The sequence below is a fragment of the Cupressus sempervirens genome, chromosome 11 (assembly GCF_028749045.1).
Source record: "Cupressus sempervirens isolate cs-2001-9-10 chromosome 11, ASM2874904v1, whole genome shotgun sequence".
NCBI classification, from domain to species: domain Eukaryota; kingdom Viridiplantae; phylum Streptophyta; class Pinopsida; order Cupressales; family Cupressaceae; genus Cupressus; species Cupressus sempervirens.
In genome coordinates, this window is record NC_143128.1 from 821,826,633 (window position 1) to 821,846,669 (window position 20,037).

At 37.2% G+C, this 20,037-nt stretch overlaps 1 protein-coding gene across 2 annotated transcripts in view; it reads right to left on the minus strand.

The window, feature by feature from the left end:
• The window catches only part of CYP59 (cyclophilin 59), a 272,359-nt gene that overhangs the window by 18,491 nt on the left and 233,831 nt on the right, over positions 1–20,037 (minus strand). For both annotated transcript variants that reach the window (XM_089811494.1, XM_089811493.1), the window contains exon 12: positions 7,326–7,437. In XM_089811494.1, coding sequence (XP_089667620.1) covers positions 7,326–7,437 — 112 coding nt within the window. The remainder of the gene's footprint in view (positions 1–7,325; positions 7,438–20,037) is intronic.

Consider the following 20,037-nt stretch of genomic DNA (forward strand, 5'->3'; position numbering starts at 1 on the left):
CTCCACCCACCTTCCAATCCTACATGAACCACATCTCAACAAACAACTGTGCATGTTTTTGTTCGTATTCTTCAATGACAAGACCTGGGAAGAACATCTAAGACATTTGGATGAAGCATTGGGGATCATGGAGTTGCAATCATTGTTTGCTGAAAGGTCCAAAAAGTGAGTTTGGGATTACCAATATCTTACACTAGGGTCACATCATTAGTGTAAGAGGGGAACAAGTACGCTACAAGAAGATTCAAGTGATTCTGGAATGACCTCCTCCCAATACTCTCTTGGAGTTGCTTGGATTCTTCAAATTGTGTAGTTATTATAGAAGGTTAGTGAAAGGATTCTCAAAGCTTGTTGCACCCTTAGAAGACTTGACGAAGAAAGGATCTTTCCATTGGGCTATGCAGGCACAACACACCTTTGACAAAAGGAAGTCATGAGTACATGTTTGGTTCTTGCACTACCAAACTTTACCCACCCCTTAGTTATGGAGTCTGACGCGTCGGGAGAAGGCACTAAGTAGTGTTAATTCAAGATCGTCGCACAATTGCATTTCAAAGTTGGAAGTTCTTAAGAGAAGAACAACTATACTCCATTTATGACAAAGAGATGCTCGCCATCATGCACGCTCTAGCAAAGAAAGTTTCAGCAATACCTCAATGGATCAAAAAAATTATGTAGACAGACAACAACATTCTAAGATATTTCTTACAGCAAAAGCATTTGAACAAGTAACAATTGAAATAGGAAAGCAAAATCCAAGCATATGATTTTGGTATTGAGTAGGTGAAGGTCAACAATAATGTGATAGCCAATGCCTTGTCAAGAAGAGCTGCCATATGCTCCTTATCACAGATTTCAGCCAATCAGAAGGCACATTTATTGGTTGAGTACTCCAAGAATACATTCTTATAGCGGTTTATGGATGACCAAGTGCTAGATGACAAGTACAAGGTGGTTGATGACATCATTAATTATAAAAGGCAGAATCTATTTGGTACACATCCAAGATGAAGGAAAGAATTCTAAAAGTGCATGACTCACCTCTAGTCAGACACTCAAGATACCTGAAGAACTACAGAAAAATCCACGAAAGGTTCTCTTGGAGGGACCTTAGGAATGATGTATTGTATTATTGCAGGAATGCTACACTTTCCAGCTGAACAAAAATGAGCACGCCTTACCTGCGGAACTACTTCAGTCACTATTAATACCCAACCAAAAGTGGCAAAGCATCTTGATGGACTTCATTACAAGGCTATCCAAAGTGTAAAGGACAGAATGTATTTTTATCATGGTGGATCATTTAACCAAATATGCACACTTCTTTGCCATTTCCATAGGATGCTAGGAAGCTTAAGAGGCCGAGTTATTTTTTCAAGAGGTGTTCCGCTTGCATTGTCTTCCACAACACTATTTGGATGGAGATATTTTGGTTGGCAGGATCGGAGTTGTCACCAAGCATGAGTTGCCACACACATATGGAGATTGTGAATAAGTGGTTGGAGGGTTACCTTAGGAACCTTGTTTCACAACAGAAAAGGCATGGGTCCATTGGTTGCACTTAGGAGAGAATTATTACAACACTACCTATCACATGTCAATAGGTATGACACCTTTCAAAGATCTCTATGAGTATGATCCTTCATCATTTCTACATCTTGCATTAGGTGAGAGTCGTGCACTGAGGGCCAAGGACTAGCTGCAAGAAAGTTTGGATATCTTGATCTCTCAAGGACAACTTGCAGAGGACTTAGAGCCAACAGAAGATGTATGTCAAAAGACACAAGAGTGAGCAGAGTTTGCGGATAGGAGATCTGGTATACCTCTAGCTTCAATCGTGAAGATAATCCTCCTTGAAGAAATGTGGTACCAATAAATTGAAGCCGCAATTCTACAGACCCTACAAAGTGGCTTGGAGAGTGGTGGAAGTTGCCTACGAATTGGAACTTCCTGAGGGGAGTGAGATTCACAATGTTTTTCACGCATCATGCCTCAAGGTCATCAACTAGCATGTCATAATGTAGAAGGAACTTCCACCTATTGATGAAGAAGAAAAATTGCTTCAAGACCCTGTAAAGACTATCAACGCCAGAGAAAAGAAATTGAGGTTGCATACTATCAAGAAATTTCTAGTGCATTGGAAGGACATGCCAATTGAAGATGTCATTTGGGAAGGCGAAAAACATTCAAAGCTGAAATTGCTTTAGGGCAAGCAACTGAGAGGATTGCAATATCCCTGATATAATTAAATAATCCAATTTAATTATGAATTGTATATGGCCCCAACATTTAATATTGTTATATCTTGGGCCCTTAATATATTAGTTGGTTATGTTTTGGTTGTGTTAGCACATTTGTAATCTTTCGAGACGTTTCCCAAAGCCATATGTAAGCCCAAATCAATTTTTGTTGTTCGTATGGGAATTTGGTATTTTCTTTGTATGTGTGAATTCTCATTGGAATTTAGTTATTTGTCATTTCAAAAGGTAAAAGATCCTCTGTACTTGGCATCTGTAGTTTCAGTGGGAGTAACTCCTCACCCTTATTTGCTCTTCTCTTAGCCCGAAATTATTGTCAACTGAAGTACTATCATTATTAATACAATTTCCTCTTGCCTCTACATAAAATGTTGTATTCTAGTTAGTTTTGTGGTGTCGATCTTCTTACTTTCTAGCCCTAGTATTATTGGTGTATCATGTTATCTATGCAAAATAGGTTATTCCTTTGACACTGGAGGGAACTGTACAAAAGTAGGAAAAGACATGACATACGGATATCATTGTCCCTAGCATCCACTGTAACAATGCAGTAACTAAGTTGGGCCCACATTATTATCGTATGGCTACAAAATGATCTACCACCGTACAGAGCCAAGCAATAAGTGTGTACGAACTAATTCATATGGCTGGTTAGGTTATACAGTTACCACCATTGGAATTTGGCGTACAAGCAAGCATAGCCACTGTACAAAATTTGGTTGTATGACTGAGTATTCAATTTGGAAGGTAGGAATATATCCTACCTCACTATATAGAAGGGGGATTCTACAATTGCCACTACACTATCATTTGGTCTGCCAAACAATTTGCCTCTGGGACTGAAGATTTCACCATACACTTGTCATTTGCCTCTATCTATGATTGTAGCTTTGATCAGACGATTCATCTCTACTCTTGGTACCTGAAATTTCATTTATCTTCCCTTTGGTGATTGACTACTAGTCAAGGCGAGATCGAAATTACTCTTGACAGGGTCTCATACTTGTTGAGACAGCATGTATACTTTTTCACTTGTCATATCTGAGAGGCCATCTACTCTCTAGGCAAGGATCCATTCATCAATAGTAATTGTGACCTCTACTATTATGGGGGTCTGTGTGTTTATATTGGTAACTCATTTCTCATCAACCTGGGTAAACATGAGGCATCATCTTTTGGCTCGTGCATTCTCTCTATTTGGCAGCTTTGTGCAGAGATCTGATTGATACAAGCGTTGCTTTATCACATTGCAAAGCTTGACACCATACTGGAAGCTTTACAACCATTATTAGTTCACATCAAGAAATACAATCAAATGTTAATATTGGCAAGAGTGTGGAAAGATACCATTTATAGGTTAAGGATAATGAACAAGGAATGATAAGCAACTGGATGTTGGAAGGTCTTAATTTAGAGTTGCATCTGATAAATACAAAGACTAAACATCATCTATCGATATCAATAATTAAGAAATTTTCCGTAGCAACTAGTTTATAATATTTTAAATACTCTTATTTATCATACAGAGCTTAATACTGATATGTGCAGTTGCTAAAGTCAGATTAATGTTTTTCCTAATATTATAGTTTCAATAGGATCTGAAAATTACACTTGAATGAAGAATTACATCAATGTTTCTTAACAATTGTTAGAAGAGAGTATCAATGTAGGAAAATGAAGAAAAGGAAGAAGTTTTCCATATTTGATGCAGTGCAGAATTGTTCAATGATATAAGAGTGGGAATTTTACATTGTGGGGGGAATAATAACCAACGTTGCATTCCCATTTGAACCATCCTAAAAGGGCAGATGTCAGAGAAGAGACACTATCAGATTTCAAATTTGAACCATCCTTAAAGGGGAGACAATTCAAAGGGGAGATGTCTCTCAAAAGTCATTTTTTGATTTGATGTATATGGAACTTCATTGTAGCACCTTGTATCAGGGATGTGCAGATAAGTATTCATTATCTTTGAGTATTACATTTATTTTATTATAGTCTCTCGCTTATATAAACAATAAGTCATTTGCCTTGATATACTCTCGTACCTTTCCATGGTCTCTGCGCCAGTTCTTCAAAGAAGAGAAGAATGTTGCACTAGGAATGTTGCTGAGGCATCTTTATGTGATAGCATCTGAGATTATAAAATAAATCAAGACAAGGGGCTCTTAGAATGAGAGGGAGAAAATTCCGATAGAATTTTGCTCAAAGAACAAGATGGGCATATAACTATTTGCTCTAGGACTTGATCTTGATAGCAACTCCAAAGTGGTCTTGAATCTAGCACCTTCAACCATATATGAATCATGTCAAATAATAAGAGACTCTTGAAGCAAGATATCTTTGATGATTGAAATTATGAGTACCCTTCTATATCAAGAGGAAACTTGACATTTTATTAAAGGCAAACTTGGACGAAGAGGTCAAAAGGGTGATACATGTACTTAAGAGAACCATATTATCTTAATATCTGATGTTGCCAAGCCTAAGGATAAATCCATAGTTTTGTACATTCACTCATGTTACTATGAATCAAGGTATGCTCTCATTATAGAGGGAAAAGATAGAGGATATGCTTCAGTGGACTTTTGAGGATCTTGGTCATGTTAGGATTAGAGAGATAGAATAAACAATTACATGCAAATATAATCAATATCACAAAGGAATAAAGTACACATAAATGAACAAAAGATACAAAGATTTAACATGGTTCACCCTATCTCTGGGCTACATCCACCAAATAACTAGTCCAATATTATTATGCAATGATTTCAACCTGATTACAATTTGCAATCTCTTACAACTTAATACCGCTGCAAGAAGCTACTAAATCATCATCATACATAATAAAATCCCTAAGCCTAAGCCATCTCTATACAAAACTTACGTTGCTTACAAAATTAGGGCTAGAATATGTCGTCCAATAGAAAAATAACTCTCAATTCCTTTTATAATTGCAAATTCATTTTTTCCCTCAGGGGTGCTACCCTTGGACCCCAAGACCTCACCTTGAGCGCTACCCCCAAACCCTCATAGAAGAAATTTAAAGGGAAATGGTGCTGAACAAAGTGGGAAGAATTAACCACCAAGTTTGATTAGGCTCCACATAACATTAGAGGGAGTAGATCATGTTGAGATGGATTCTCTAGTGATCAAAGGACTATGATTCATGAGATGAAGTTCCATATGCATAAACTAAAAGGCCTTTATGCGAATGCTTAAACCGTAGATGAATACCTGGAATGCTATTCATTAAGAGTACATTATCATTGAAGATTTGACAACCAATGTTTTCTCCAAAGCTTCAACCAAAGTGAAGTTTGCACATTGTTGAAGACGAGCTCAGAGTTATGGATCAGAACCCTTACTGAGAGGGAAACTCAACATCAGTGATTTCTTGTGATGTATCTTACTACATCTTTCTCAATGAGAGAAAAGTTTGAGATGAAAACCTTTGTTCCACCCTCTAGGAATATTCATGGTGGATGTCATGTGAGTTATTACATGATCTTGTCAAAACTTCTTGAGATGTGACAATATTTCAAAAAGTTTACTTGTGGTTACTGTTGTAAGATGATGATCTTAACAATAGTTTAACCTACTATCATGATTGATATCATTTGGTTGATGTTCTTGGAGATCATTATAGTGTATATCTCATGTAATTGAGCTAGTAGTTACTGAGATATCGCATGGTGTATGCTATAAGATAGTATATGGAGATACCATGTGCAAATATTTTCCTCAGTAGGCACAATGAGACTTTATGCCAATGCACATACCAAGGAAGATATAAGTATGGTGAATATCTTATGTTTGATATCCATGGTTAGACCATAATTCTGATGATATTGTAAGGTAACATCTAAATAATGGATCTATGTTGGATATCTTCTTTGGTAGACATCATGAGATGTGACATCAATACGCACACCAAGAAAAGATGCAAGTATAGTGAATATCATATGGTTAATATCCTTGGGCATATCATACTCCTAATGTTACCATGAGGTAACAATTGTACATTGTGTTGTTTATTTGGATAGAAATCATCCTCGCTGGATAGGAGGGAGTGTAATGATTCTAGCTTCAATTAGATTATTCCAATCAATGAAATCAAGTGTTTTAATGGCCTATTGGCCTCCAACATTTGAAATCTAGCCTACACTATTATTATCATGAAGCATTAGTACTATTGATAATAAAGTAGATATATATATGTATATATATAAATGTATAATAGATATTTGAGATATATTATACATATATATTATTATATAAATATACATAAACTATTCTCACATATTTTAATTATGCTAATACTTTAAGCAAAATTAATTGTAATAACTAATGAGTTAATGTCTCTTAATATTATATAATTATTCATTGAGAAGGTAATTTAAAACACACAGAAATTAATAAGTGCTATTACAAGTTATAGGAGGTTCAAACTATAACAAACTCCTCTCACAAGCCTTAGGATTTACTAAGCTGGCATGGTATACAGTTCATCCAATGCTATCAAGATTCTTGACCTATAATATATTTGATAGATAATATTATATTGCCCAATTATAAAACTAAATATAAAGATAGGTTTGAAGGAGCAAAATAAGCACAGAGATTTGTGAATACTAAATATTGTGTCATTCCATTCATTTGACATGGTAATATTCATGAATATTTATTATGTGTATAGCTATTGAAAAAGGGGGAAAAAATGATAAAAGCAAGCTACACATCCTCATTGATACTTCTAAATATTCTAAAATTTAGAAGTCTTACTGTTTCACCAACCTTGAACTAGATTAAGTGCATAGACTATGTCTTGCCTGGGATACAAAGTGATAGTTGCAAAGGAATAAAACTCAATTCTCTCTAGCAAAGAATAAATGCGGGAGACATTATAAAAAGCTACCATTGAATCCAGATAAAAAAATGCAATGAAAAGATTCTTCAAGGCAATATAAGTTTGAATTTTGCCATGTCTAACTCTTGCAATAAAAGAAATGCTTCAATCATCACTATATGATTATTTAAGGCATTGTCTCAAGGATTATAACATACCTTCATTACCCATATTTTTCTTGCCTCCACGACGATATTGATTCCAGATTTTAGATACACTCTGACTGAAATCTACATGTATTCTCCGGTCATCAATAAGCACATTATCCATCTAAGAAACAATAGAATTACGAGTTAGCATACAACAAGCCAATTGAGATTGGTTTCTTCATCATAATAATGCATAATGAGACACAAAGACAAAGAATACATACCATACATATTATCAATCATGATATTACAGATCAAGCTAGTAATGTCATAGAACAAGAACGAGGTCATTCAAAGTTGACAAAAGCACCAAAGTTCATTTATATTCGTCTATTATCAACTAAAACATCTACTCCATAGTATTTAATACGCAAAAACTTGATCTACGCTAAAAGGATTTATGTCCAGATCTGTTTTAAAGGAAACGAAGGCACAACCATCACAGGTTCATGTTATCAAGTTCATCTTCGCAGATAAATGGTACTCATGTTAAGGATCATATGGTATTTAAGGAATGCCTGAAACAGCAAGGTCACAGGCATAGCAGTAAATGCCAAGAAACCCGAATGATATTTCTCTCACAAGAAAGGACCAATCCCGTGCACCTAAGGTATTCCATGTTTGTAACGTCCTATTTGAGCTTTTAGTTTCCTAGAAGGAATTGGCTGTTCTAGATCAAAGATATTATTTTGTCTGAATCTCTTGTTTTCAAGTATTAAATATCAAACATCAATTAATAAATTGTAAAGTGCCTTGACAATTTTTGAAGTTTTATCCCTGTTTTTCTGCCTTAGATATTTTGTCAAACACTTCCCTTGCAGCCTCAGTTTGCTGATATTTGTTGTTTTGCTACGATTTTTGAATGCCAATGATATTGATGAATACAAATGATTGCAAAATAACTAATTGGAAATCAAATTGATATGCAACTTCTTTTTATTATTTTCCAAATGCAAGTATATGAAATTCTGATGTAAAATGCACACCTACAGCCAAGAGGTATTTTCACAAACACTTGGTATGCATCCTATGACTATGCAATGAGACATTTTTACAAACATTTGGCATACAAACTGAACAGCTGAATTAAGTTGATTTCCCTTCAATACTTCAATGTTAACAATGACTGAATACTTTGTTAACAAAAAGACATATATTACTTGTCAAATGTATCCATCTACAATTGCCAAATGTAAATACCAAAAGAACCTGGAATAAGTAGCTGAGATGACATGCTTTTTGGCTTTGTTTTTTTTGGATTTGCTTTTTCGGACTGCTTTTTTGGATCCGCTACGAAAACTGAAACCTTTCTCCTTGCCAACTGATGTCAAAAATTAGATGCACGGGCTGAACAAAAATCACTGAATATTATCTCCCAATTAATCACAAATGAATTGGCTGAATACCAATTCCTCCACTCCCAACTAGGGTTGATATCTCACAACCGAAATTGGCACCTTAGAGTCTTCAAACCCTCAGGCAAGTATGCAAGCACAAAGGCTCTCAGCACAATAGATGAATATGCAACTCAAGATGTGTAAAATGACCCCCCCAAAGGCTCCTTATAAAGATTTCACAGCAACTCCAAGATGCTTCTAGAGGAATCCAACACTTTATTCTTTTAAGTGACTTTTTGATATTTTATTATGTTAGTCACTTTAATATTAAATCAATTAAATATAAAGTTACTTTATTAATATTTCATTGTTTAGTAACCTTATAAGTAATTAATTTAATATATCTTTTCCCCCTTATTTCTTCCTTTTTACCCTCCGAGGAAAATAAAGGCTAAAATAAAATAAGTACCTGGTGTCTGTCAAAAAGGGGACATTACAGTCCTCCTTTCCCGAAATTGCTCGTCTTCAAGCAATTGCAAACTCGGGTGCTGTAAAATTTGCTCATTCTCCCATCAGCCAGCCCCACCTACAAAGAATAATAGATTTCCTACTCCTGTCATAGATGTTAAAAAACCAACCTTTAAACATAAAAAATCACCTTACTAATTGGAAGACAATTTTGCCGAAGCCCAACAATCTCTGACAAAGAGTAAAATGTTGTCTTCCTTGGAGTTGTGGTTGCCTAAATCAAACCTTCCCTTTAATTGATAAGAATATACAATATGTTGCAATGGAAGTTAAGCTTAATGGAAACTAAATCAAACAACCGACCATATGATGCTATGATTCCTTTTGAGCTTTTCGGTTTTGTTGCAAATCTTCTTTGAAATGTGTGTCGTGCTCAGATATATACATCTTTGGTAACTTGTCTTATCTTGCTGTTGGAATAAAAAAGTAGCGGTGCTTAGTCCTTGTGATGGTTACAAGGAAGCAGCCTGATATTTCTCCTTCCTATTCATCCAACCCTTACTTCAACTTAATGGCCTCATGGATGCTCTCATCTCACTCTTGCACTGGAGCTTGAATTTCGTCTGACATTCATCCTCATGATCTTCCACGAGTACACAGAGACAATTCAGGGCTCCTTCTTGCTCGCAGTCTTTTCCTTCTGTGACTGATTTCTTTTTACCAATAAAAGACTCCTAGTCTTTCCTTGGCCTCTCTCTTCTTTGTTCTTGTTTGTTTTTCTCGGACACCGTTTGGTGCTCCTGCTGTTGTCAGCTGCCTATTTGTAAACTTCCAGTCCAATGGACCTTTTGTGGTTTTTTGTTGGACATTAATAATTTTATCTTATCTTATCTTATATTATCTTTAAAAATTCCCTACATATAACGTGTTTTGTTTTTCCACTCAAAAGCATTCTTCCCCAAAATTTCTTGAGTCAGTGGACAACATTTTAACTCTATCCTTACCTTTTCCAACTTGGATAATTTTCATTGTGATCAGTCCAACTCCATTGATTGCATAGAATCATTCATTTCATCTTAGATTATTATTGCACCATCCATAAATTTGATTTAAGATCCATCCTCTACATCTTTGACAGCCCTATTAAACCTATCGGCAGTTTATAATAGAACTAATCTCATTTATGTGCTGCCTACCTGGTTGTGACCTTGATGTATGGCAAGATACATACATAACAGATCATCAGTCAAAGTGTTTTTGAAAAAATATAAGTCTGTTATTTTAAGAAATTGTTTTGGAAGGTTGTTTTGATAGAAATGTGTCAGAAATCATTTGTTGTGTGCAGCGTGTCATGCCAGCTCAGACTCTATATCATAGTTTAAGTTATATTTATTACTAATTCACCCCCTTCCCCATCTTAGTAGTAAACCTGTGTTCTACAAATTTCATGTACCCTTTTTGTAATAATCTATGTTATGGACCAAATTTTTTGTTTCGTACTTCTTGCATCTATCTTGACCTCATTTTGTCTGTGTTCTTCATTTCCATCACCCACACATCTGCCTAAGGTCCCCGATGTTTTAGGATGCGAGAGAGTCCAATTCTTTGAGTGTGTATAAGTCACCGGAGTTGCGGAGTTACCTTTCCTGGCATGCCATTTCTCAATTTTGTTGGGTTAACAGACTTCCCAATTCTGTCATGCCTCCAACTCATTTCCTACTTTCATTCATCATCTCATCAGCAGCCTGGATTTTCTTATACCATCATACATCTTTGCTCACTTACAAGCTGTTGTAGAATTGTCAAAATTCTACTCATTGATATGTCCAGCTTCCAAACACTGAGCAACAAATAAAAGGCAGTAGCTCTTTCCTTGACTAAAGGAGAATGTCGGAGAACTATTAAAGCAAATTGTGAGGCATTTTGGCTTTGACAGCTGCTTTCGGACATGCACATGTCTCAAGTAGGTCGTTCACCTCTATTTTGTGACAATTAAGGGGTACTCAAATTTGCCAAAAATTCAGTTTTCAATGAGTGGACCAAGCATATTGTGCTTCATTGTCATATCATCCACAAACTTGTAGACGATGGATTTGAACAATTGCAGTATCTTCCAACTAAGAATCAGACTAGACATTCTCACCAAGTATCTAGACCCTAACAAGTTTGTAAAATTTAGGGGCCAACTGGTGCACTTGACTGATTGAACATAAAGGAGGTATCACAATAACATCTACATCAATAATTTAATGGTCAATATTGTATTTTTCAATAGATTAGAATCATATCTAGTTTATTATGAACAATTTAGTTGCCTATATGTGTGCATTTCATTCTTTCAATAATATCAAGCAATCACCATTGTGTAAAGTTTGGCAGCCTGCTAATAGGGAACATTACAAAGACTAAGTTAAAATTTCATTTCCAAGCACAAACCAAACCTTAGTTGGGAATTTTTGGGCAAATCAAGTCCCAAATAAGGAACATTACAAAAGCAAAAGCTCTCTGAGAAAGTAACTAGATGAGAATGAATTTCTTTTGGTTCTCAAGTCTCAGCCCCTTTTATATCCATCTTTGAAAGAATTAATTAGTTTTCTTTTCTTTTATTTCATTTTTCTGATGGAAAAGTGACCCATTTTATAGAATCTCTAATTGGCATAAATATAGAGACACTTATTGAAATAAACAAGGTTTATCCTTTAATAATAAAAAATTAAGAATTTCAAGAAGCTTAGGACTATTTAAAATTTAATTAATTGATTTCTTATGACTGTTTAATGTGTGTTATCTTTCAATTTAGTTATGTTCTGACAACTTAAGTTTAATCATTTTATTATCCTCTAAGTTCAAATGAAAGGGCACAGCTAATCCATTTAAGCATTGATATATAGTTTGTTTAATGTTTTACTTATCAATTCAACATATCCTATATACTCCAGTTTTCATTCAGTTGAATCAATTGTGCAAAATTCTTTCACGACCCCATAACATCTGTACACCTCTTTTCATACTCTTAACCATGCACCAAACACATTTTATTTATACTTTCACTTTCATTTCACAAATAATTTCTCATGCACATTTCATCCACGATTTTTCTTTCGTCACACCCCCATTTGCACATATCCTCTTGGTTCCATGAAGGATATGTGGTCCTACCAAGTATAAGCCCCATCATTCAAACAATTCTTGTGCTTGTGAGGGGTTGAGTGGCATAAAATCTTATTTTAATGGTTTGCTCGTTCCCTCGCAACTATCACAACTAACCATCCACTTCTTGGCATTATTGTACAATGTAGGCCACCATAGTCCTGCCAGGATTGTCATGTCAAATCCCATATGTCCCCCTATTGGACCTTCATGGGCTTCCCTCAAGACAGTCTGCACTTCCTCTTCCATTATGCACCTTCACAACAATTGATCTGGGCCCATTTTGTATAGGAGTCCACTGATCAATTGGAACGGTCTACTTCTCAGTACAAGTTTTCATCACTCCCCTCAAAAACTGTGAAGTTGATAGGCATTCGCCAATACTTTTGCACCACTCTAGAAGGCTGGCAATACAAAATAAATGTGCATCAGGGAAGTCATCAATCATTCCTTCAAGTGGCTCTTCTAACTTGATTTAAGAAAGTTGGTTCGCAATGACATGGCTCTTCCCTGGCCTTACAACAATGTTGAAAGCGAACTCCTGGAGTAGTAGCAACCATCTGCTCCACCATCCCTTGTACGATAGGTTTATTCACTAGGTACATCAATGCCTAATGGTCCACGTAAAACGTGAACGTTACCAACAAATAGTGTTTGAATAGTTCTTCTCAGTCACAGACAATTTTGCTAGCAAAATAGATAGGATGATCTAGGTCATGATCACCTTTATGTGCAAGAGTTGCACCTATTGCAAAATTGGACACGTCCACATGTATGTCAAATTCCTTATCCTAGCTTGGGTATGCCAACATCGGTGCCCTTAGCAACCTAGTCTTCAATTCACCAAAAGAAGTCTCTTGCTCCATACCCCATACTTAGGGTTCCCTTTTTCTTGTTAGTCTATTGAGAGGAAAGGAAACTTTGGCAAAATTCTTTAGGAATCGTCTGTAATAGCTGATGTGCCCTAAGAAGGACCTAACTCCGTTGACGTCAGCCCATCTTGACTATCACGCATACCTTTTTTGGATCATTCTTTAGTCCCGTCTTACACACAATGTGCCCCAAAAGCTTGCTCTCGGGGACCATGAATCTGCACTTCTTCAAGTTAACTGCTAACTTTGCCTGTCAACACCTTTCTATACACTCCCCTAGTGTCACCAAGTATGTCTTGCCCGCTGAAAATTTACCAATCATCCAAAAAAGCTTGAAAGTTCCCTACAGACATTTTATAAAAAATGTGGAGAATTATTCTCTAGAAGGTTGTTGGCATGTTGCATAAATCAAAGGACATCCGATTTAATGCAGAAACTCCGTCCTCTAACACTAACGTGGTTTTCAACTTATCTTCATCTGCAATTAATATCTGGTTATAACTAGAGAAACGGTCCATAAATGAATGCATTTCGTGTCTAGCAACCTCTTCTAGTATTGTGTTCGTGAATGGGATAGGGAAGGTATCCTTTATAGTGATAGTGTTTAGGCATCAGAAATCAACATAGATTCTTATTTGGTTTGCCTCCTTTAATGATATGATCATATTACAATGGGTGAGACCCATTCACTTGTCTCAACCTTAAATATGATCCTTGCCTCGAGCATACATTGGATCTCTTTATTGACTTTAGCTACATAATATTTGTTCATATTGTACGGTGTTTTCCACACGGGTACGCCTCCAAGTACGAGAGGTATGCGGTGTATGAAAATCTCTATTGGCACACCCTTGCTACTTGAATTTATTAGTAAACTCAATGAAAAATGGTTTGTGCTAATGTAGCATGTGCACAAAATCTTCATTTTCAGCCTTTGTCTACTTGAAGGTACTTACGGCGATGTGTGTATCCTTCCTTACTTTCATGGCCTTTTCTATTTGTGCTTTCGATTCACATACTCTATGTTTCTCCGTGCAGGGATCAGGATACACTACTTGTTTTGCCTAGTTCCGAGTGATGGCGAGTACCTTCTCTTCTTCAATACTGAGTAAGTTTACGCTAGGCTTCAAACAATTTGCATCTTCATGGTCTTCGGGACCACACCATCGACAAAGCTTCTAAGGTGTGTCACTCTTTATATAGTCTCAAGCAAAATGGCCCCACTGGTTGCATGCCTGACACTGAATCATCGATCATCCCTTTGAATCTTACTGTATTAGGCTTCCATTCTCATTAGCTCACTCATGCAGGAGCACCTAATGGAAAGCAATTCAATTTTTGGTTTTGGCTTGTCTAGACTCTAGCCAAGTCTTGCTTTCTTGTTTTGAACCCTAGTTGGGATTTGATTAGTTCAATCCATGTTGTTTATGTTGCTTTGAAGTGTGTTGTTTCCAGGGTCTTAGGATTAGGACTTTGGGGTTTTTAGCCAAAATGGTGTGCAAAGTTGACATGGCTAGTTATTTGGAACCTAAGGATGTTTTTTCAAAAGAATGCAGAGGGGAAAGGTCATAGGTCATCATCTAGGTGAGAGATGCTAAATATTGTAAAAGTTGTCAACTAAGTGTAAAAGTTGTCAACTTGGCCTAGGAGTGCAAAAATGAGGAAAAAAATATGTGGAGTGTGGAAGAGGCTAATTCATATCTACATGGTCTAGTTGGACCATTTCTACCTTACTTGGAAGTTTCCAAGTCCATCTGGCAAGATTTGGGCAATGTAGCAAAAAGTTGTCATGACAACTTTTAAAAAGGACTACGTGTCACAAAATAGGACTAGGATAGTTATGCTAATTACCTGCAAACTTGTGGAAGACCTATAAAACCTTGAGGAAGACATGTTCCCAAGGTTGGTTGGTAATTTTGAATCAATTTTGTGCTGAAAGCAACATTCTTACTGTGCATCTTTGTCATTTAACCTGTGCATGAAGCTCTTGATATCATTAATGGATCAAAATTGCTAGTTTTATCTTGGATTGGCATAGTTCTAGTTTTTATTGTTGTTTTTCATTCAGATAGTTTCTTGGTAGGAGTTCATTCAATAAGGTTTTGAAAATCATTTGAACAAGCGCAGTTCACTGTCCCAAGTTTGACAGTTTTTGCTAACATGGCTACCCCATGAATCCCCGCCATGAGTTCTTCATGGCTTTTTGGGAAATGGGAGAGGAGTCTATGTAGATATTGTCTATAGTTTTTGCAGCCCTTGAAAGCAATGAAAGCAATTCAAAACTAATGCCCTAGGCGAGACTGTGTACCCGGCTAGGCAAAAATCAGTCATTGCAATAGGCAAAATGGGGATTGAATGTATTAGATAGTTCAGCCCAGTGTATCAAGTTGAAAGAGGGATGTATGAAGTTGACTTGGTGAAGTGGAGAAGTTCTTTCTTTTAGTTTTAGAGTCCTTTTGAATTGGACCTAGTGAATGCTGCTATTTCACCCTAAAACCCTTAATTTTAGGATTGAATGTAGCTTTCCTATATACGAACAAGGTGGGGACCTAAAACCTGAAAAATCCTTTAGATTTTCCAAAAGAGTGCCTAAACCTATCATTTGTTTGGGGTCCTATTTGGGAAAGATTTAACTGGGGGCCCAAAACCTCAAGTAGGAGGGCTAATTCAATTAGGCCTGAAAGAGCAATGTGATGGTTTGGTTAAGATTGGTTGGAGACCCAATTAGTCTTAGGTCTAGAAGGTTGTAATGATGCATATACTTCATGGAGAAGTCCCTCATCGTCATGGATAGTCTAATGGTCAAGTTTGATCAGGATTCAAGATTAACAAGAAAGCAAGAAGGATACATTTCTTGAGTTTGAGAACTTAACTAAATGGTGTAACTTTGAGGTTAGTATGGAAGAATAGGAGAGCAATCCTCCAGTGAATAGGGCAACAAGGTGAACCCTAGGAGGCTTGGTGTAAGCCTAGGCAAGTCCTAGTGCAGAGAAACTAACAAAAGGAAACTACCCTTGGAGTTGCATCACTCCTCTCCCTGTGCGCCAATTGTACAAAATCTGCCAAATGATGCATTATTATTCATTTGTTGGTCCGGGTTAGCTGTCTCGAAGGAAGACAGTTGCTCCTGTGTAAAGAGCACCTATTGGTCCCTAGTCTTCAAGTTGTATGGGCATTCCTTAGTGGAATGGTCCATCACTCGACCGATGTCACATAATGGTTTCTTCGAACATGACCCCTTTGTGTACCTGCTTTCCCTATGCTCCGTACACCACATCTCCCCTTTGTCACCTCGTCCTACATTTCCCTTCATTGTTTAAATTTGTGCATCGTACGTTACATGTATTTCTAAAGGGCTTGCACCTTCTTGTTGGATTCATTTTCACTCTCACTGCTACTCTCCTCTCCCAATGATTCATCGGTTACAGACAAGGACTTGATTTTCTTCATTTACTCCTTTGATGTCTTCCCTTCACTTTCTAAGTTCAAGGCTTTGTTGTGTGCATCTGCGTGCAACAATGGTTGTACTATTTTCATTTTCTTCCACAGAGAGGCATTTAATCCCTCGACGAACTATCTTTTCTTCAAATCGTCTGCTGGTTGAGTTACCATTCTCCTAAGTAACTCTTTGAGCCTTCGATTATATGCACATACAATTTCTTTCTTACCCTGCTTGGAGTTGTATATTTTTGCTAATACTTCGTCATTGTCTTGAAGCAGTCTCAATTCTGCTTGGAACTCCTTTTATAGATCGTCCCATGAACTTACCAATCCACCAAAACTCCTCGAAGGGTCATAGGGAACTATTGGTGTGATGTTCCCCTTATAAAATAAATTTTAATTAAACTATTGTAATTGGGCCGATTGATTTAATATATCTCAGACCCATTTTTATTTTGTTTCCATAGTTTGTGTTGTTGTCGGCTATCTTTGTACACCTTCGGAAAATTTTCCTCGACGGGTATTTAAGTACAGCTTGTAGGTAGTCATTAGGTATGCAATTTGGATTATTTTCTCTCTACTGCAAATTCCTGTTGGAGTTCTCCATTCTTCACCATTTCAGAGGTGGAAGACCTTCCCTATTTCATTATCTAGTTTCGGTGGGATTTAACCCTCACCCTATTTCGTCACTTGTAACACTTCACTTAGATCTAGCAAATCGGAGCATCATCTTTCGACATATATTAATTGGAGGAATTTTCGTGTTCAAGCTATATTTTTGTGTCTAAATTTCATCTAAATCTATTGTGTTTATATATGAATAAGATTGCATTCATAGCTGTGGTTTATCACTCCTGGCTCTGACATCTTCAGAAACATTCCCTACTGCTTCCTCATCTTGTACGGCTTTCGTTTTGTCTTCCATACAAACTTCCGTACAGCCCTCTTACCGTACTACATTGGCACACTGTCTACATACGAACACCATATCGTACGACCTTCACCTCCAGTCTACTGTACAGACCCCTGAGACTGCCTCCTTTCACCCATATCTAGCTATCCTACCCTGTCGTACGGCCTGCTACATTCTCCCATCACCATACATCATCCACCCCACCTCCACCGTACGGCTAGTTCAACCACTGTAAGGACTTCTTTTCAACATCATACGGCCTATATTGACACACTGCATAGCTTCTCTTATACCATCCATATGGCTTTGTTCACATCTTCTCACCGTACAAGACTTCAAGCCCGTACTCTCTTCAGTACAGACCCTTCAACAACCCCTCTATACGAACATTCAATGTTGGTAACAAGGTATCGGGCATACATAGCAAATGGAACATTATAGTGGTATCAGAGCTTTGATCCTGCCAGCCTATGAACAGTGAATGAGAGTTTATGGCCAAAAAAGAAGAACCCATTTGGTTGATAGAATGGCGACAAAGCCAGAACCCACAGTGGCCGAACTCGTGACATTGCTAAGAGAACTTGTGACGAATCAGGCACAGATCAATGATACTCAACAACTCATGGAAGAAACTCTCAAGAAATTGGCAAACAATAAAGTATCCGATAAACAAAATAGTCACAACACGGACTTTGTGTTAGGTAAAGCAAACACTCATCCTGCACGTTCATGACCTTCCATGTCCTCTTTTCCCCCACGAACGGAGGCACCATAGGGATGGAAGCAACCAACTTTTAAGGAGGTTCAAGAACAACTGAGAGAGGACTGGAAGAATGCAAATTTTGAGGAAGATATATCTTATAAAGACGACACAAATGTGAGAATGAGATATTTCAAAGGTAGAAACCAAGGATATTTTAACGATGACCTTAGGAGGAAGTTGAGTAGAGTAAATTTGTCTCCATTTGATGGATCCGGATCCATATTTGCACAAGCGTGGGTAATGAAGGCCGATACTTCTAACTGAATCCTATGCTAGAAGACGAAGCAATTAAATTTGTGGCATTACACTTGGAGGGAGTTGCACATGAATGGTGGCATCAAGGCACCATTACACTAGGGCATGATCAAATAAATACCTATGTAGAATTCATTGAGAGATTGATAGATCGATTTCATGGTAAAAATCTAGAACTCAATTTCAAAGATTTAGCACAGCTAAGGCAAACTAGATCGGTTGAGCAGAACATTGTGGAATTTTAGAAACTCTATGTTTTGGTCACAAACATTTCTAAAAGAAGACGGATAGTGCTCTTCATGGACAAGTTGACAAAACCACTGAAGGATTGGGTAAAAGGGTTCAATCCTGTGACCTTGTCGGAGGCGATTAAGAAAGCACACAGTATGGTATCATTGTCGGCATCATCCTCTCGGGGTTACATTCCAAATGACTGATGTTTTCGAGAGACAAAGATAGTAAAACTCTACCAAGGAAGTTGTTGTTGGATGAAGCTACCAAACAAGAACTCCAAAGGAAGAAACTATGTTTCAATTACAAAGGACCATAGGAGCCGGGAGAGGAAAGAAGGTTGTTCTCCGTGGAATGGCAAATGAAGGTCCGAAGGAAGTTTCTGCACATCGGATGGAGGCAATTTTTTGGCATGATGACGTTGCTTGGGCTGCACATTGTTTTGTCTCAGCAGAACCTATAAAAAGGCAATGGACACCTCCCCGAGATGATGATCTCCAGAATATTTTAAGTGAGCATGACAAAATTATTATTGACATTCCTCCTAGCATACCACCTCATCAAGGGTTTGAACATACTATCGAGTTGGAAGCAGAAGCCAGGCCGGTCATTAAACCACACTCTACTACCATCCCAAGAAATTAAAAAATGAGATCGAAAAGACTATTCAGGAATTGTTGGAGAAAGGATGGATCTGTCTCAGTTCTAGCCCCTTCGCGTCATCTGTACTATTGATCAAAAGGACAGGACGATGCACATGTGTGTGAACTACCGTGCATTGAACAAAAAAAAATAAAGAATAGATATCCCATTCCAAGGATAGATGAGTTGTTGGATGAATTGCATGGCAGGGTCTATATTTCAAAAATAGATCTCCATTCCAGATACCATCAAATCCGCATGAGGCAGGAAGACATGGAAAAAACGGCTTTTCGTTGTTACTAGGGGCATTATGAGTTCCTACTCATGCCGTTCAGATTAACAAATGCACTTGCTACATTCCAATCATGCATGAATCGCATCTTCAACAAACAATTACGTATGTACTTACTAGTATTTTTTGATGATATTCTTATTTATAGCAAGACATGGGAATATCACTTGAAGCATCTGGACGAAGTCCTACGGATCATGAAGGATCAGTCCTTGTTCACCAAGCAATCCAAGTGTGAATTTGGTATAACGGAAATATTGTACTTGGGGCATGTTGTCAGTAAATATGGAGTTCAAGTTCATCAAGAGAAGATTCAGGCTATCCTTAATTGGCCTCCCTCAAAATTACTCACAGAGT